Source organism: Eucalyptus grandis, chromosome 7 (genome assembly GCF_016545825.1).
Source record: "Eucalyptus grandis isolate ANBG69807.140 chromosome 7, ASM1654582v1, whole genome shotgun sequence".
NCBI classification, from domain to species: domain Eukaryota; kingdom Viridiplantae; phylum Streptophyta; class Magnoliopsida; order Myrtales; family Myrtaceae; genus Eucalyptus; species Eucalyptus grandis.
Genome location: NC_052618.1, coordinates 50,816,585 through 50,836,980, shown reverse-complemented (window position 1 = coordinate 50,836,980; position 20,396 = coordinate 50,816,585). Strand labels below are relative to the sequence as shown.

Here is a 20,396-nt window from a genome sequence, read left to right as displayed (position 1 = left end):
TTATTTCTAGTTCTTTTGTTATTATTATTAATAAGAAAAAAAAGGAAAACACTTTATTTGCGCATAAAATAGAAACGAGCAAAACTTTTGCATATATTTAGAGAAATATAATTCAAAGATTTGAAGAGTTATGGACGATAGAACGTCTTTTATCGAAGTCGAAGGATTTCTAATTCTCTTATCGGGTAAATTTGCATCTTTTCCCAACAAATTAGATATGATTGCTACTCTTTTTTAAGTGTGACACCGAATGAGAAATTAACATATTATATGATCCTATGGAGCATCGATTCTGTATTATTCACATTTCTATCGTAGCTTTGAAAGAGATGTGCGATTTAGCTAAAATTAAATCTGGTGGAAATATTAGAATTAACTGCATAATTAATCTTCCCAAAAGAATTTCACCAAAGAGAAATCAAATTCTAAACTTAAAACCTTAAATTCATCAAATTTCAAAATATTCGAATTTTTCTGGGTTTCACATGTTCTTACATAAGTAAGCACTTCCGTAAGTTACATTTTATTTCACCGGCGCATTTTAACTCTTCTGTGTAGAAATTGTTCCTACCTCTTTAAATCTTATCTAATCCATTTAGACATAATCTCAAAATTGAATTTTGACGGAAAAAAGGAAAGAAATCTAAAAATTGAATGTGCGCCTTTTGATTTTATATCAAAGTCCCAATCCGCTTGTCAATTATCTATAAAAGTAAATTATAGGGTGGGCTCGTTCCCATATATATTTTATTTCTACATGTAAGGACGTGGATTTTTGGGTCAGCAATTTACCGATGACCTTTATGTCGAAGCTTTATGTCTTGATAACGTCTATTATATCATTTTATCGATGACCTTTATGTCGAAGTTTTCTGCTTTAATGTTGTCATTCTCGTTATTAACATTATTATCGTGGTCCTAAAATTGATTGCTTTAAACCAAAACTATCAATTCTTTTTGGTAAAAGGACTTTCTGTGATATCGAGTCGGTGATTTAATTTTGCAGTTGGCTAATTATGGTCTAATTGCTTCTGTAATTTCAACCAAAATAGACGAGGCAGGTACTTCCAAATCAATCCATATCGGAGATAACAGTTACTATTTCTTTTTTCCTTTTTTTTTTTTGTCTGTTTCTTATTGATGAGCAATTCGTCAATTTCTCTTTTAAGCTGCATATAGGGAATCACAAACAGTTTTTATTTTTATTTTTTGAGCTTCGATAAATTATGCATTATATCTTTCAATTAAGGTTTGTGATGATCATTACCTTTCCATCATTGTTTGTAAGATGGTTTGTAAGAAAATGCGAAGACTTTTGTTGGTTCCTCGCAAAGATATCAAGAAACTAGATCTTATCCCACTCCAAATCTAAATCTTTCTAGAGATCTGCAGGCTAAGAAATCAACTGACAGTATTAGATTGGGGTGTCAAATCTGTAAACGTCCAGGACATGACGCATTGCACTGCTGGTATCACTTTGACAACTCTTATCAAGCTGAGAAAATTCCAACAGCATTAGTAGCAATACACCTCGAAGACTCTAAAGGAAATGAGTGGTATCCAGACACTGGTGCAACCGCTCATATCACTGCAAATCCTGGTATACTTCATAATCCTTCTAAATACAATGGTACTGATACTGTTATGATTGGTGATGGATCATGTTTGCCTATTACTTATACTGGTATTGCATTGCTACACACTGAAGTGGATTCATTACCTCTGAATGATGTATTAATTGTTCATGATATAAAGAAGAATCTTCTATCAGTATCAAAACTAATAAATGACTATCCATGTTCATTTGTTTTTGATAAAACTGGTGTATATGTAAAGGACAATTACACCAACACAACTCTACTGCTCGGGAGGAAAGTTAAAGGATTGTATCGAGTAAATCCTCATACCATAGAAGCATTCCTAACTCGAGACACAGGGCGGTAGGAGAAGATATATGGCATCAACATTTAGCACACACCAATCTAAAACACTGAAGTACCTGCAAAATCAACAACTGATTCATTGCAATACCAGAGTGCAGATTATGTGTAGAAGTTGTCAAATTGCTAAAAACACTGTTTTGCCCTTCCCATTATCAAAGTCTGTAGCATCAATGCCTCTGGAAAAAGTTCATTGTGATATATGGGGTCCTTCCCCTGTCAGTTCATTTCAACACTTCAAGTATTATGTCATTTTTATAGACAATTTCTCTCGATTCAGCTGGATCTATCCAATGAAACTGAAATCAGAATTCTATAACATCTTTGTCTTGTTCCAAAAACAAGTAGAAAATCAATTTGATTGCAAAATCAAGATTTTTCAGTGTGATGGTGGAGGAGAATTCATCAGCCATAAGTTTTAGAGTCATTTACAGAGCTGTGGTATTTCAGAAAATAATGGCATTTCAGAAAAGAAACATTGTCATATTGTTGAATTGGGTCTTGCTATGCTCTATCATGCAAGAATTCCTCTGAAATATTGGTCAATGCATTCATGACAGCTAATCATGTTATCAATATACTGCCAACACCAAAATTACAAACAATCACCCCACAGTAAGCTGTATCAGCAAGAACCAAGTTATGATTATCTTAGTGTCTTCGGCTGTGCATGTTGTCCCTGTCTCAGACCTATGCTCAGCACAAATTTGATCCACGATCAGTCACATGTGTGTTCATTGGATACAGTGAACGCCATAAGGGATATAGATGTCTTCTCCCTACCATTGGTCGTGTATATATTAGTCGACATGTCATATTCGACGAAAATTTCTTCCCTTTTACTAAGACCTGTATAGCATAATATACACCACTTACAACACTCTATCAACTATGGACAGAAGAGGTTAAACTTCTGAACTCAGTAAGTGAAGGACCAGTGTCTACATCTTCACAGATTTATGTAAGACATTTGCAGGATAATGGAAACATTACTACAGATAATTTCCATTCTATCCAACCAATCACAATGCCATGTACTGACTGTCCATCACATTTGCAAAATGTGGCACAAGAAGTATCTGCTACTGAAGCTGCCACATATCAGTATTGGATCAGATCATTCCACTTCTCACTCTATCTCACAAGATCAAGAAGTATCTGCTACTGAAGCTGCCACATCCAATGATATCAGTATTGGATCAAATCATTCCACTTCTCACTTTGTTTCACAAGGTATAACCTCAGCTCATCCCATGCAGACTCGATCAAAATCTGGCATTATAAAGAAAAAAACCCAAGTATGCATGTCTTGCTGCATATGAAATATCTACTGAACCAAGATCAGTTAAATCAGCCTTAGCAAATAAAGGTTGGCATAAAGCTATGGAAGAAGAAATGGATGCTCTGTATCAGAATTAGACTTGGGTATTAGTTCCTAGAACTAATCAAATGAATGTGATAGGCTGTAAATGGGTTTTCAAAGCTTGCACTTGATGGAAGTCTCGATAGATTGAAAGCTCAACTAGTGGCCAAGGGCTTTCATCAAGAGGAAGGCATTGATTTTAATGAAACCTTCAGCCCTATTGTCAAGCATGCTACAATTCGAATAGTGCTTTCTCTAGCAATGATGAAACAGTGGTCAATTCATCAACTTGATGTTAAAAATGTCTTTTTACATGGAATGTTACATGAAACAGTCTATATGGAGCAGCCTCCTGGCTTTATACAACCACAGACACCTCACCATGTGTGTCTTCTCAAGAAATCTCTCTATGGACTCCGACAAGCCCCCCGTGCTTGGTTTGATAAATTCAGTAATTTCTTACTTGAATATGGATTTTTTTGTAGTACAACTTATCCATTCTTGTTTATACTTCATTTTGGTACAGAAACAATCCTTCCGTTACTCTATGTTGATGATATTGTCTTAACTGGTAGCTCAGACCAGTTACTTTCTGAACTGATTCATGCTCTCAATCTTCAATTTCACATGAAAGACCTTGGTGATCTTCACTACTTTCTTGGCATTGAAGCTAAATGTACCTCTGAAAATTTGTTTCTCTGTCATACCAAATATGCTCTTGATCTTATTACTCGAGCTCATATGGCTGACTGTAAACCAATCTCTACTCCCCTGTCATTGAGACCAACTATTCTGAACACTGATGCCATCCTTCTATCTAATCCTCTTGAATATTGAAGCTTAGTTGGTGGTCTCCAATATTTGACATTAACTCGTCCTGACATTGCATATGCTACAAATTTGCTATGTCAGAAAATGTAGAAGCCCACTGTTGCATATTTTCATAAGCTAAAGCGAGTTCTGCGATATGTTAAAGGAACTGTTCGTCTTGGGGTGTTTCTTCATTCTCGAAGTTCCATGAATTTTATGGTTTTTCAGATGCTGATTGGGCCGAATGTACTGAGACCAGAAAATCCACAACTGGTTTCTGCACATATCTTGGTTCTAACCTCATCTCTTGGGCAGTAAAGAAGCAACCAATAGTTAGTCGATCTTCTACAGAAGCCGAATATTGTGCTCTTGCCTCTACTACTGCTGATCTTACTTGGGTTAGCTTTGTTCTTCGTGATATTGGTCTCTCTTATCTCCCACTCTTCTATTCTGTGACAATCAGTCTGCCATTTCTCTCACTATCAATCCTATCTTACATGCTCGCACTAAGCATATTGAAGTTGATTTCCATTTTGTACGCGAGAAAGTTTCCTTAGCATCACTACTTGTGAGATACATTCCAAGCAATTGTCAGCTTGCAAATATTTTTACAAAACCTTTGTCACGTCTTGCACATTTTGATATACGAATTAGATTGGGTATGGATTCTTTACCCCTTGGATGTTAAAGGACAAAGGTTAAGAACACATGCTGCTGTAAATGTTGCTGATATTGGAGAGTTAAATTCTGATGAAATCAAAGAAAATGAAGAAACGCAGCACTCGAACACCACTGCTGGTTTAGTCGAAGAAACTGATATGAACAGAAACAAGTGGAAGAAAGGTGATGGGATAAGCAACTTCATCAACACGTGCTCATTGAAGAATAGATACTCTGTTTTAAGTTGTACTTGTTAAAGTGTTTTCTGTTAGTTTGTTGTCAGTTAGTTGTTCTTTGTTCAACTGAATGTTGTTATCTTCATATTGTATAAATAGTATACGAGGAGAAAACATGAAGTAAGGGGTTTACAGAGAAGATTTTCTTCTTCGATCATTACTCAATATAGAAGTCTTCGCATGTTCTCTCTGTTCTCTCTTCTCTCTGTTATCTTTATCTCTGAACATTATCTCTGTATTCTTTTCCTTCTTTCTGATCTTCACACTCGTCGTCGTCGTCGGGCTCCACGGCGAGGATGAGCGCCGCCGCCGGCAACTGCTCGGATCCGGTCGCTCCCCCGGCGGCCAAGAAGGTGGAGCACCGGATGGAGATGTTCGGCGACGTGAGGATCGACAACTACTACTGGCTCCGCGACGACTCCCGCTCCGATCCCGACGTCCTCTCCCACCTCCAACGGGAGAACGCCTACACCGATTCAGTGATGGCCGGTGAGTCGGCTTTTTTCGCTGTGCTGATTGTCCGTGTAGATGTCACGCTAAGGCTGGAGTCCCCCGTTCGTGTGAACGGTTCGAGTCGGTCGATTGAGGGAGTCGGGCTGGGCATGGGGTTTTGGTCACTTGCTAGTGGGAACTTGATTTGATGTACTTAATGGTTTGTGAGGCAAGCGTGTTTTTTTTTCTTTGCCTGATGTTCATTTCTTTTTTTCTCTGGTATTGAAAATATGGTTTAGGTCTGGGAATATGTAGGTTCGAGATTTGAATTTAGCGTGAATTTATGTGTCAAGGAATGATCTTGGAATGATTCAAATGGAGAGAAAGAAGCCACTTTGGATGAGATTATGGAAGGCTGGCTCAAGACTTGAGAATATGGTTATAGGCATGGGCAATTTTAAGAAGTACCAACTTGTGGAAGTTAGAGACTTAGTGCCCAACGAAGTTTTTGAGCAGAATTGTTTGGCTAAGTGGCAAATTCTCTTCTTTCTGTCTCGAATAAGTAGTCAGGAAGCTAGAGTCTGGAGTCTTTATCTGAAAATTTACATGGGTAGTAAGGACAATAGGCTTCTAATATCCCAGTCATTCTATTTCTTTCATCAGGCATGCTCTGCAGCCTCATCTTTTGTACTGAGTGCTGATATACCCTACTCCAATCAAAAGTGACAACACAATCAGAAAAGAAATATGTGATGAGCTTAATATCTCTGATAAATGATACAGGGACCAAACAACTTGAAGACAATCTTTTTGCTGAGATAAGAGGACGTATTAAGGAAGATGACATATCTGCACCCACACGCAGAGGGCCTTACTACTATTACAGTAGATATCTAGAGGGAAAGGAGTACATCCAGCACTGTAGGCAGTTAATTCCGGATAGCGAGGCCCCTCCTTCTGTTTATGATAAGATGCCAACTGGTCCTGAGAAAGTGACAACACAATCAAAAAAGAAATATGTGAACAGCTTAAAATCTCTGATAAATGATACAGGGACCAAACAACTTGAAGACAATCTTTTTGCTGAGATAAGAGGACATATTAAGGAAGATGACATATCTGCACCCACATGCAGAGGGTCTTACTACTATTATGATAGATATCTAGAGGGAAAGGAGTACATTCAGCACTGTAGGCGGTTAATACCGGATAGCGAGGCCCCTCCTGTTTATGATAAGATGCCAACTGGTCCTGAGGCTCCTCCTGAGCAGGTTATCTTGGATGAGAATATCAAGGCTCAAAATCATTCATTCTATCATGTTGCTGCTTTTCAGGCAAGAGTGTCCTTGTTTTTCTTATTTTCCACCCACATTTGGTTCCATCATAACTATTTTCTTGCCTCGGCTTTTCATTTTCGTAACTTCATTGTGCTAGTTCTTTGATGCTATAGGTTAATCCAAGTAATAAGTTGGTGGCATATGCAGAGGACACTAAGGGTGACGAGAAACATACCGTTTATGTAATTGATGCTGATAAAGGAGCTACAGTAGGAAAACCTTTAAAAAATGTGACATCTTACCTGGAATGGGCTGGTGATGATGCATTAGTTTACATCACAATGGATGAGATCCTTCGCCCGGACAAGGTATGTTTTATGTAGTATAGGATCTCTTGCTATTGAAAGTTCTCTTTGTTTGCTCCTTTTCCACCAAATTCATTACCGATATTAAGGCATACTTCTCAGTGTTGTTATCACGGCATACTGATAAATTTTCATTTATCTACTCTGATTTGACCTGAGGCATTTTGCTCAATTTATAGGATCCAAACGACTTTACTTGATATTAGGATTTTCTGGATACACAGGGAACCTTTAGGTTTTCTAATAAATCAAGTTTCGCTTGAACTTTAAAACAAATAAATGAAATATCGGTAATGTGCTGCCATTATAGGTGTTGCGGTTGAAATGAAATGGATGCGGGATCTCATTAATGTCCTCATTCATATAGTTGAGATCTGGCCCTGCTCTGATATTTAGTATTCTCAGCACTGAAATTTGTAGCCATAAATCTAAAAGGGTAAAACCATAAGCCTATTTCCTCTGATCAGAGTTTTATTTTCCAGCACTCAAATGTTTCCATGCCAGAATGACCTTATGATATAGGCAGGTTGTTGTCAATTTAATTGCATCACTACTCTCTCTCTCTCTCTCTCTCTCTCTATTAAAGTACTCTCGATTTCATTTCTCAACCTGGTACAACCATTGAGTTTTGCAATCATTGTGTAATACATTGCATCACTGTCAGTACATCACATTCAAGCTGCATTTGTCTAATCTTCTACTGTTGATTAGTTAATGTAGCTTAAAATCCCTTGTTGCAAATTTCTAAGAGTTATGTGTTGAATCGAATTTAATGTGTACACATAAAAGGGCACAGAATGGTGAACTGGGAGCAGCACGACAGTAATATGCCAAACATCCCCTGGCAGGAAGACTTAAAGTCATGCAATATGGATAACAGTCATGAAGTGTTGTTGTACACTTGTACACTTGTGATGTATAGTTGTTCTCAGATTCTGACCTATTAATTTTTGTAGTATTGGCAATGGCATGACATTTTGTGATAACACTTCGTTTCACTTTTTTTAGGTGTGGTTGCATAGGTTGGGGACCGAACAATCAGATGACATTTGCCTTTATCATGAGAAGGATGATATCTTTTCTCTTGATCTTGAAGTTTCTGAGAGCAAGAAGTTCTTGTTTGTTGCATCTGAGAGCAAAAACACAACATCTACTTTCTATTTTAACGTTTCAAAGCCAGAAGATGGTCTTCAGGTTCTGACTCCTCGCATATATGGAGAGGAAACGCGCGTCAGCCATCGGGGAAATAATTTTTTTATTCGGAGGAGAAGTGACTTGTTTTACAATTCGGAACTTTTGGCTTGCCCACTGGATGATGTGTCGAACACCACCGTTCTTATCCCTCACAGGGAAAGGTAATATGTCTTAATAATTGACCCTTGTATTGGTTTACCTGCCTATAACGTCACGTTTGCGCTATCACTTTATAGCTGAGCCTGTTGTGGTGGATTGAAATGCAATGTCTTTGTCCACACTGGGTGTTTGTACCATTAAATTGAAGAAGGAGAGAGTCTGATAATCATGATAATAGAAGAAGGAAGATCATGTTACCAAAAGACAAAGGAAGATGGGATTTTGATGGCTACAATTAGGACTATAATATTTCATATCTCCGATTATTTGGGGGAAATATGTTTTACCTGTCTTTATTTATTATCTAAGGTGAATAGCCATTGCTAATGTTAGTGTAGCAGAATGACTGGGGAGCTAATGCATTTCCATATTGTGCATGTCGCTGCAAAGCTCTAGAGAATAAGGAGATGGATTGATGTCCTGGCTGGACTGTGGCTCCTGTCATCCCCCTCCTTAAATCCTTCCTTGCTTTATATATTACTGCTCATGGTAAAATATAACGTTGAATAAGTGGTAACTCAGATATATTTGATCATTAAGTGGTTCAGTTTCTCCTGTCCAACTCACAAAATGTTAAAGAGAGAAGTGAGGAATGGAGTAAGCGCCTAGGGGGCTGTTTATTTGCTATTGTTGTTTGCTTTTTGTTAAAAACATATGTCTTTCGATGGACATTAGTGGAAGCTTTGAGCATCAGCTGATTAATTTTATGGTGCATTGCTTTGACAACGTCCTCTTGATTTTCTCTCTCACCCTTCATGTGTGAATATACATATATGCACATAGGCATGCACACATGTACAGACACATGTGAGAGCATTGATTGTGCCTTGCATGGACACTCATGGAGGTTTCCTATTGTGTATGCATACAAATGTGTTGAGTTGGTGAATGAATATGTCCCTCCATCGTGTCAATTTTTTTATTTTTTTTTCTTTTTGGGTATATATAGCTTACTGATCTTCTAACTTTCCAGTGTAAAAATCACGGACATGCAGCTTTTTGCTGATCATCTGGTTCTCTTTGAACGTGAAAACGGTTCACAAAAAGTTACTGTGTATCGCCTTCCAGTTCTTGGGGAACCGCTGACACAGCTTCAAGGCGGTTGTTCTATTGATTTTGATGATCCAGTTTTTTCAGTGGATCAATCAGAGTCGCAGTTTTCGTCAAATATATTAAGGTTCACTTATAGCTCCATGAGAACACCTCCTTCTGTTTATGATCATGATATGGACACTGGCATATCTGTTGTGAAGAAAATTGAAACAGTAAGTACTGTAGGGTAGCCATTTGCAAATACCGGCCCTTCTCTCTGTCCCTCTCCCTCTCTCTCTCTCTCTCTCTCTCTCTCTCAATCTCGATGATTTATTTTTTGGAAGCTGGAGTTCATAATGAGGATGATAAACTTTATTCTGTATCTTGATTCTTTGTCTCTTATATTTTTGTATTTATGATTCATTTGCAAGGTTGGCCGCTATTAATTCCGCCTTCGCAAGATATTTCTGGTCACAATATAAATCTTTAGACTAATCTCCAAATATGGACAAGTTTCTTACTCATTGAGGAGCTTGTTCTCTATACCTCCTGTTAGTCTATATTTCAAAAATGATTGCAAGTGTATTGTCCTGTGGAAACGTTTGTATAGTCAACAATCACATTGGCTCTTAATGCATTTAGTCATCAAGAGGATTGGCCTTGAATTATCTCTAGCTTGTCAGTCAATCACAGACAAATCCATGTCTTGGAGTATCTTGAGGAGAAACAGTTGAAAAGCTTTCATGCTTAATGAATATTATATGACCACTACCTTCTAAAGATGCCAGGAAAAGGCTATGTCATGTGAATATCCAGAGCTATTTTAATCTGTATAAGTTCAACTTCAGCCTAAATCTGTCTCATGAAATACTGAATGACATTGTGTCTCACAAGACATCTCTCTAAGACATTTGTTTTTCATCCTGAAACCTCACCCTTTACCATTATTTTGTTCCTTTCGAATTGGATTTTTTCAGTTTGTGTATTTTCTTAGTATTTTTTAAGGGAGTGGTGGTGTTGCAACTGTATATCTGTCTAATTTTTCATGGCTTATGACATATGAAGAATTTTTCCTCTGTTTTACTCAGGTATTAGGAGGTTTTGATGAGTCAAATTATGTTAGCGAAAGAAAATGGGCCACAGCTCCTGATGGAACTCAGATTCCAATGTCAATAGTCTACCGGAAGAATATGGTGAAACTCGATGCATCTGATCCCTTGTTGCTTTATGGATATGGTTCATATGAGGTAAGATGAAACAAATGTATCGCGGTTGTTTGCCTGGGATATTTGGATGTTTATATCAGGATGACAGGGAGAAACCATATTGGCTTTTTCTATAAGTTTTGATGTTAAAATGAAGAGACTCGTCGGCTTCAGATTTGATACAGAAGACTTGAAGCATCAGTCTGTTTATCGTTTGTAAACAATGACACAACATCGGGTTATTTCAATTGACAATCGGTGCTTTAGTTTCTCAAGTCTTAACAAAGTGTGATTGTTCCTTTATTCCATGCCTTTGAAAAGTTTTCGGTTTATGTTTTGGGGTCTGTTGCTGCATGGAATCCCTCTCATTTGCAATTTGTTATGTGCTGGTTCTTATTCAACCTAGTTTCTCAATTTTGTACGTGAGATTTTCAAAGCTTGTATTACCTACGAGTGGTTAGTCTGGCCCTGGTCAAATTTCATTAGTGGAGGATCAGAGCGGTTATATGTGTTCTTGCCAAATGCAATTTTCTGCGTAGCTTGAATTTAAAAGTGTAGGAATGTGATAGTTTCTATTTTTTTTTTTTTTCACCATCGCAATTTTCTTTTATCAAATTTTATTTTATTTAAAACACTTGTACGGACATCTCCTTGGCATTTGCTGATGTGCATGAGGATGCAGAAGTTTCTTGTTCTGTTGCTATATGCTTTTTCTTTTACTTCCTTGGAAAAGCTTGGACATGCAAATCACAGAACAGTCTCTAATTTATGCTGTCCGATCTCCCTATGTTCCCTGAATTTATTCAAACTCGCTCACCGCTCTCATTGTTTTGTGGTCTGGTTAGATTTGCATTGATCCGAGTTTCAAGGGATCAAGGCTCTCATTGTTGGATCGGGGATTCATTTATGTGATTGCCCACATTCGAGGGGGTGGAGAAATGGGGAGGCCATGGTATGACAATGGAAAATTGTTGAAGAAGAAAAACACATTCACAGATTTTATTGCTTGTGCTGAGTATTTGATAGAGAAAGGGTACTGTACAAAGGAAAAGCTGTGCATTAATGGGAGAAGCGCCGGGGGGCTCTTAATGGGCGCTGTTCTGAACATGAGACCAGATTTGTTCAGGGCAGCAGTTGCTGGAGTACCTTTCCTGGATGCTGTCACTACCATGCTTGATCCGACTATACCTCTTACAACATCAGAGTGGGAGGTAAGTCTTGACTCCTCAAATTTCTTGATATATGTTGGAGTATTTACAACAGTCCAGTTTTGAGCAGTATTGCACCCTGTTGACACCCTACAGTGATATTTACGTTATCATAGCATTGAGACTTAAGATAGTGGTACAAAAGCAACTGTCATTCTCTCCATATGGAATTATAATATTTGTTGTTGATTAGATAAACTGATAACCTCGCAGGAGAGTGTCATGTGGCCTAATAGTCTAGGAGTTACAGATGACAGGTCTGGTTTTGTAGCATAAGTTTGATTTCACCTCATATATGGCTTTCTAATAGATGATGAAATTTAAGGATTTCGATGTGTCTGAATTCATCTACATAGCAGAAGAAAAATGAATCAATTTATGAGATTCCGTAATGAGAATTTTTTTGGAAATGCCTGATATGTAAAGGTGACAGTGAGGCATTCATCTTAGGATGTATTCGTTGAAAGCAAATTTTTGCAACTACTCTTGCAATATCACCAATAACCTTCACACACATGGTGAGCCTTATCTCGAAGCCTGAAACATATGGAATGTTTATAACTTTAGTGGGTTTCAAGGCTCTACTTGTAGCTAATTTGGAGGTGGCTGTGTCTTCTGTAGTTCGGTCAAGCTCTCGTTATTTGTTAATGTACTTATTGCTGCAGGAATGGGGTGACCCTCGGACAGAAGAGTACTACCACTACATGAAGTCGTATTCTCCAGTAGACAATGTATGCATCATCTGCCAACATTTGGTTACTCATTTGCTCATGTCCATCTTCACTGTCATCTTATTTCTTTGATGTTCAGTGGACATCATTTGGAAACATTAATAAGCTGACACTAATTTGATTTTCTTTACTGACCTTGTCTTATACAGGTGAGGGCTCAAAACTATCCACATATTCTTGTTACTGCTGGGTTAAACGGTAAGTGTAATGCCCCTGTAACGTGTTGCTATGTTTCTTCATTGAATCTTCACACGTTAGTATGATCAATTGGACTTGTATATCCAGTGAAGTGCATTTGTGGGACACTGCAACAGGCTAGATATACTTAAATTGATAATATAATATATGGATGGCCGTGGATAATGAGTGCATGGCTTGTTATATATATTTTTATGTTCAAGGCGAAGTGCTGCTCTTTTCCTTATTATCAGCTGATTAGAAAATAAACTTACATCCTTTAAAAATTTGAGCGATTGCAGGAGACATGGCGAGGGAACACAATGCTACATCTTTTCTCGCTTTGCTTAATGCTACATTACGTGGATGGCTCTATTTTTAGAGTTAAAGACAGTACCTGTTTGAGACTCAAATCTCAAACTCGAGACCCAAATCTCTGTCTACCTATTTGAAAATAGTGGACTCTTGCTTTCTAACCACAAAATCAACATTACTAAGCATTCTTTAGCACATGCTATATATATTCTCATGCCTTTGAATAGAGATTGTTTTGGAAGATATTCTTAGGCATCCCACTAGTAGCAGGCTTTCACATAGCACGTAAGCAAACAATCTGTTTTACTGTTTCTGCAGGTATTTGCTAGTATTGGTATCACTCCTTTCTTTTAGTAAGACTTAATATTTGGCGCATTATGTAACAGATTCACGAGTTTTATACTCAGAACCTGCGAAGTTTGTTGCCAAATTGAGGGATCTAAAGACGGATGATAATATGCTATTATTCAAGTGTGAAATGGGCGCCGGACATTTTTCAAAGTCAGGGAGGTAAGGTGGTGAAATTGTTCATTTCCCCCTTAATTTTAAGGTGCCTAATTTCAGAATCTGTGTAATAAACCATTATGATAAATACATTTCGACTTAACTCTTAGCTTCTGAAAACATGAACAAGGTAATAAACACATGAAAGGTCGCAGGGTGTAGTTTTTCTGGATATTTGACGGTATCTTTCCTAGAACTTGAGTGGGTGAGTTGATGATTTGCTAGTATGTTTGCTTTACATATGCATTCTGTCGCGCAGATTCGAGAAGCTTCAAGAAGAAGCTTTCACGTACGCATTTCTGCTGAAGGCTCTGAATATGATTCCTACTCATGTGTCTGCGTAGATCTGATGAGGTCATCGCGTGCTACCTGGAACTACCTTTCCTCTGCAATGTTGGCCGGAAAGAGCGCTTTGCGTTATTCTGAAGGCTCGTCACCGAGCTCCATGTCAAGATTTTCTCTTGAAACTATACATCATAATTATTTTCAGTGGAGAGGATAATTAGAGGAACCTACTTCGACCACTTTCATTCGTTTCGATGTGTTCGACTAGCTCTGCTAAATCTCTTGCGAACACAAGAATTCAGATTCTGAAGATTTTCATTATTATCTTTGATTAATTCTTGAAATATTTAGATGGTATGTTGCTCATAATTCTCTCTTCAATGCCATTTTGTCCATGTTAATCAAGAGAAAAAAGACACAGGCTCGTGTTATTCAGACGCTGAAGTGAATATGGGAAAGCTTTCCCCCTTCATTCCATGTTCATACTTAGGCAATGAACTTCAACAGTTTTACAATACACAAGCCAAACGATACGGTAGACGACTATCTGATCCACTGTCATTGTCCGAATTGATCCCTAGTTTATTCAGAGAATTGATAATTCTCGTACCTGATTCTACAGTTTTTAAGTTGCACCTGAGCCCCAATGTCAAAGTGGCAATCGTTTTCTATTCAGTCACGAGCAGCAGATAAGCATATAAAGCGATCTTGATGCGATATAACTCCATTGCAAGCCGCATGGCCATAGCAACTTCGGCCTGAGTCCTCAATCTTGCTATGGTAATCATAGCCATGATTTTGTGTTTCATCTACCAAATCTTGAAGAATGCCATCAACCATATGCAGTAGGTACCTCTCGTGTATCCGGATTGCCTTTCACCTCAACGCAAATACAGAAGAACCAAACAGCATAACTTACGATCCTCCAAGAAACAGGGATCGACGTCTCTCTTTCTCTCGTACTTTTGCCCTTCGACTTCTTTGTTACTATGAGCAGCATTAACCAGGGGCAGCTAGAGCTATATAAAGATGCTGTTCACTCAAACTGTCGTTGCTTGCCATGAATAGGTGCCTCTAAGTTATCAATTTCTCACTTGCGTTTGTCCTAGTAGTTGTCAGCTGAACTAGGATCCCGGATGTCGCCTTGCTATAACTGGGAGCATTTTCTGCGGAGCAAGGACATCTCTTGTTCGCGCTAGAGGAATCTATACCGGCTCGTATTGTTGTTTACAGTGGAACGACTTAGTTGGTGAGCGGGACAAACCTATATTAGCCTTCTCGTACAAGCATCCAATCAGATACTTAAGCCTATCTTTGGCCCATTTTGGATCGTTCGCTCCATTTCAAGGACCAATCCAAATAAAGGGAAAAAGGAGCGGGCAAGTCATCAAGAGCAGGTTCTTTTCCATTCCTAATTTCCTGGAAAGTAGTTTTTTTTTTGTCAAACAAATGAACCCTTAATTAAAAGCCTAATACCCTAGAAAAACCTTTACCTATAGTCCCAATTCTATCTTGAATAAATTTTCGTCTCATAAAAAACTCTCAACTTTTGGTCTAATCCTAATTCTATCCTAAACCTTTTTTTTTCTCATAAAAAACCACAAACTTTTACTTGAATCTCATATTTGCTCCCGTTAACACTCAGTCCAAAATCGCCCTTAGTGATGTAGTATTTCCATGTCATTGCTTTAGTTTTTCTCTAAATTCCAAAACGAGGGAGACATCTTTTGGAAGTGAATCTCCAAGTCAACCCGAACGATGTATGCTTGGATCTAAAATTTCGATAAACTTAAAGCAATTAGGGTTAGCTTTGTTCAATTACTTTTAATTTTAAAACTCTATTTGCTTTGTTGAAAATAAATGGTTGGCAAAATAGTTTTCCTAAAATAATTGCTTGTATAGATTACAAACCAAATGAACGAAAAATACTTTCATTATTTGCAAAAATGTTTCAACATAAATTGTTGTCAATACTAAAAATATTTTTTTGACTAATTTTGGACGGAGGGTTAACAAAAGTAGATTTGGAACTTAAGTGAAAGTTGGCTGTTTTTAGTAAGACCAAAAACATTTAGAGTAGATTGGAACTGAGCCCAAAGTTGGGGATTTTATATGGACCAAAAAGAATTTAGAGTAAAATTGGGATTGGATTTGAAGTTGAAATTTTTTTAGAATATTAGGCCCTTAATTAAATATCATCAACTCGAATCATTTCTCCACATAAAATGCTTCATTATCATGTCGCAAATTGTCTTATACAGTAAAACACAAGAAAATAAGCTTGTGTTTATTCAGACACTCGGGTAAAGTCGGGAAAGCTTTTTTCCCAGGATTCCATCTTCCTACTCAGGAAATGAGTTCCAACACTCTTACAAGACACAAGCTGAACAACACAATAGACGATTATCCGATCCCCTCTCAATGTCTTAATTGATCCCGCACTTATTCAATAAATTGATAATTCTCGTACCTAATTCTAAAATCTTTAAGGTGCACCTGAGCCCCAGTGTTTAAGGGGCAAACATCTTTTTGCCGGTTCCTAGCGGCAAATAAGCATGCAAAGCAATCATCCTGCAATAGAGCTCCATCGCAAGCCGCATGGCCGAAGCAACCTTGGCCTAAGTACATGTCTTAGCTATAGTAACTATAGCCCTGATATCGCGTTTCCTCTACCAAATCTTTAAGAACGCTCTCCACCCGCGTGCCGTAGGTGTCTCCCCATTGGTACCTAATTCCGTTACATAACTTGTACTCCAACCCAACATCCTGATTGCCTTTCACATCCATGCGGATACAAAAGAACCAAATGGCAAGACATATGATCCTCCACGGAACAGCCATGGATCGATGTCTCTCCCTAGTTCTTTTGCTCTTTAGGCTCTGTTTGTTTGTGTTTTTTTTTTTTTTTTTAACACTTTTTCTGTTTTTTTTCGCAGGAACAAAAAAAAGCAAACGCGTTTGGGTGCGTTTACATTCCTTTTGTTCTTTTGTTCCCAGGAACAAAAAAGAAACAGAAATAAGAAACAACAAATTTGTGTTTCTTATTTCTGAAACACATTTGAGGAACACTTTTCTATTTTCTTCTTATTTTCTTCTTATTTTTTCTTTCGTCGGTCGCCGGCCTCGGCCATGGCCGGCGACAGGCCGACGAGGGGCCGGCGGCCTCGCCCGGCCACGGTGAGGCTCGGCCTCGCCGGCCACCACCAGCGACTCCGACTGGCGGTGGCTCGGCGAGGCCGAGCCCGCCGCCGCCGGGCGAGCTCGGCCTCGCCTGGGATCTGGGCGAGTCGGCGTCGCTCGGCGGTGGCCCGGCGAGGCCGAGCCTTGCCGACCGCCGGGCGAGCTCGGCCTCGCCCGCCAAGGCGAGGCCGCCGGCCCTCGTCGGCAAGAAAAATGAAAAAAGGAAAAAGAAAAAGAAAAAAATAAAAAAATAAAAAATAAAAGAAATAAAAAAATTATACAAATTTACCAAACGTGTTTCTGTTTATTTTTTATTCCCGAACAAGTTTACCAAACGCGTTTTTTGTTCAAAAATTGTTCCCCGGATCGAAACACTTTTTTCTATTTCATTCGGAACAATTTTTAAACGAAACGCAAACAAACGCACCCTTAGCGTCTTTGTTATGATGGCTAGGATTAAACAGGCTAAAAAGCTAGAGCTATATAAAGATGTTCTTGCAAACCGTCGTTGCTTCCCATGAATATTTGCTTCCAAGTTATAAGTTTCTGAGCGGCATCTGTCCTTAGTAGGTATAAGATACTGGATGAGCAATTTTGTCGCCTTGCTTTAACTGAGTGCATATTCTGTGGAGCAAGGACGTCTATCTTTGGCGCTGGAGGAATCTGTACCGTCTCGTATTCTAATTTCCGTTGAAATAATTTAATGGGTGGACAAACCCATGTTACCCTTCTCATACATGCAGACAACTAAGTACGTAAAACCATGCTTCATCATGTCTGTTTCGAATATTCTTGTTGTATCGTTCATCTTTTCATGGGAGGGGTGTGATAATGTTGTCGTCTTTGGCCATTTTGGACCCATCGGTTAATTTCAAACAATTACCCAAATAAAGGAAAAAAGGAGTGGGCAATTCATCAAGAGCAGGCTCTTTTCCATCCCTAATTGGATGGATTATTCAATCGTTCTTTTGATTGATGAATCGTAAACAAGAACGTTAGATAAATATGTTTTTAGTTAAACTTTCATATGGGTGTTTTATATCGTTATCACCCATCAATCAGTGACTTAATTGGACAACCAACAATGCAAGAAAATATAACCTTTTTAGCAGGAAAAAGTGTCTAAAAAGTTCTAAACCTATTATGTCGATGCTAATTCAATCCTAAACTTTTTAATGGTGCCAATTGAGTACTAAACCTTTTTATTTAGTGTCATTTTAGTTCGAAATGTTTTGACTTGGTGCTAATTTAAATCTTCTAGCTAATTTTGGCTAGATATTAATAACATGGATGACCGGCCCACTTACGTGACACCACCGACAATTTTAATAATTTATCAAAATTTTATTATTTTTTTCTTTTTCCTCTCCTCCTCATGGCACTGTTCCTCTTGATATAGATGGCAATGTTCCTCTGCAACCTGTATTGCAGCACATTGGTATCTCAACTTGGCCTGGTGAGTTCTATCCTGACAATCGAGTTGTGGGAATTTATCTTAGGTTGGGTTCCCTGGTTGATTATGTGGATCATCATCCGTTAGCTGGTGGGAAATCAATTCCTGGAACGATGATTTCAGCATGTACTAAAGACCTGGTTAGCTGGAAGTTTTCATCCTTCCATTACCATTCTACATGAGTCGTGCAACTTCTGACTCCATGTGTTGTCTATTTACACAAGTTAACAAACTTGGCATACATTGGTAAGGCATTCTCTCCTTCAAATTCGACTTCTCTGTGCATTCAAGTTCTAACAATCAAGAGTTTTTCTATAAAGTTCTACAATTCAAGGCATGCATACACAGACATTGCCATAAATTTAAAAATATTTTACAATTCAAGGGACATACAATTCAGTATACTTCAATTTGATCATCATGTCTGACGATGAAAGATTGAGTGAGAGCTATAAGACCATGGAGCCCTAGGAACCTTTAAGCGGACACAAGACCTTGACCTGGCGTAAGTGAGGTAAAATTGCTTTAGTTGTAGCCTCTCTCTCATTCCAGCCAACAACATGATCTAGCTGAGCCGACCTTCTGTCTGAACCAGAAACAGGAAAAATCATTGTAAATAAAGAAAATTAACACCCTGAAGATGTTTAAGCCCAACCCAATATAATTGGCAATTTTTCTTTGAAACTGCAAATACGTTGTTGCTGTCCTCAGACCTAAGCATGTTTCATATACATTTGTCTTTGATCTTTGATCAAATGATTTGTGCTAGCATTTGGAGCTTAATATATCTATTTGTGAAACTCAATCCTAAAATGGACTTCATGGTTTTATTTTGACTGAATCGAATATTTTTGTCTCCCAGACCACCGACAAGGTTGCCCTATTGTTGATAATTATGGCTGTGGTTTTTGCCTTTGTGCCCCCGAGGCACTTGATTCTGTTAGCCTTTCTTGAAGTTTTCACGCGGGAGATGCCGTTAAAGAAAGAAAGCAGCGAGAGGTGGCTAAGGCGAATGAGAGAATGGTGTATCAGAATACCAACATCCCCCGTTCAGCTTGTTAAGGCCGATGACAAGAAAAACAAATGACTGTACCTTCCACTTTCTAGTGACTTCCTGGTGTACATAATAATCTGAACGATGCGCTTGTCATTCGGTTTCTAGAATGCCTGCTGCTTAAATTTTTTGGTCGGAGCACAGGCTTTGCTGACAGTTAAGATGCTGACAATAGTTTTAGCAAATTGATCCTTATGCAAATTATGATTACCATTTCTCAGGCTAGTGAAATGATATTTGGCAGTTTAGCAATTGAATATTCGTTTGGTTGCAATTTCCTGACATCAAGGTTGTTATCTTGCCTATCAAGACAAAGTTCTGTCATCTTGCCGAACACCTGCCTTGTAAGAGTCAGGACTATGATTGTGCTTTCCTTATAAACTTTCTGCTGATGAGAAGAAACCTGGGCTTGACCTAGTTTATGTTGATAGTTTTTTTGTAAAACAAATTAAGTGGTGCCCTATTCCCCATCGAAAAAGATGCGAGTTTGCAAGTGGATGGGATTTGACACTAACCGATTATTATTTTTTATTTATTAGAAAATTCGCATTTATTTTTATAAAAAAAGTAACAATTGCATCCTATTGAAACAATGTGACTATTTAGAAGGAGTTTTGGTTATTTTTTATTTTTTATTTATTTAATTTCGAATTTTATTATTTCTTCTGATGGTTATCTCAGAGTTCATACTTATTTAGACATAACTTTTGAATCATTGGAAAGTTGTGTCTGTTCAGATATGACTTCTTGTTTTTGCTATAAATTACTAAACATGTCTGTTTGATCATAATCTTCTTCTTCCATTTTTGATTTCTT

At 38.1% G+C, this 20,396-nt stretch overlaps 1 protein-coding gene across 3 annotated transcripts in view; it reads left to right on the top strand.

Annotated features, from left to right (window-relative positions):
* LOC104454034 (dipeptidyl aminopeptidase BI) overlaps nucleotides 1-14,250 on the top strand; it is a 35,712-nt gene extending 21,462 nt beyond the window's left edge. The window contains exons 1-12 of one of the 3 annotated variants that reach the window (XM_039316750.1): nucleotides 5,262-5,498; nucleotides 6,225-6,422; nucleotides 6,690-6,775; nucleotides 6,892-7,086; nucleotides 8,092-8,438; nucleotides 9,410-9,701; nucleotides 10,557-10,715; nucleotides 11,519-11,884; nucleotides 12,547-12,612; nucleotides 12,762-12,810; nucleotides 13,491-13,614; nucleotides 13,868-14,250. In XM_039316750.1, coding sequence (XP_039172684.1) covers nucleotides 5,306-5,498; nucleotides 6,225-6,422; nucleotides 6,690-6,775; nucleotides 6,892-7,086; nucleotides 8,092-8,438; nucleotides 9,410-9,701; nucleotides 10,557-10,715; nucleotides 11,519-11,884; nucleotides 12,547-12,612; nucleotides 12,762-12,810; nucleotides 13,491-13,614; nucleotides 13,868-13,952 — 2,160 coding nt within the window. In that variant the 5' untranslated portion in view covers nucleotides 5,262-5,305 and the 3' untranslated portion in view covers nucleotides 13,953-14,250. Of the gene's footprint in view, nucleotides 1-5,261; nucleotides 5,499-6,224; nucleotides 6,776-6,891; nucleotides 7,087-8,091; nucleotides 8,439-9,409; nucleotides 9,702-10,556; nucleotides 10,716-11,518; nucleotides 11,885-12,546; nucleotides 12,613-12,761; nucleotides 12,811-13,490; nucleotides 13,615-13,867 lie in introns of those variants that run through there. The other 2 variants (XM_039316748.1, XM_039316749.1) reach the window with 2 other exon arrangements.
* Nucleotides 14,251-20,396: the final 6,146 nt, after the last annotated feature.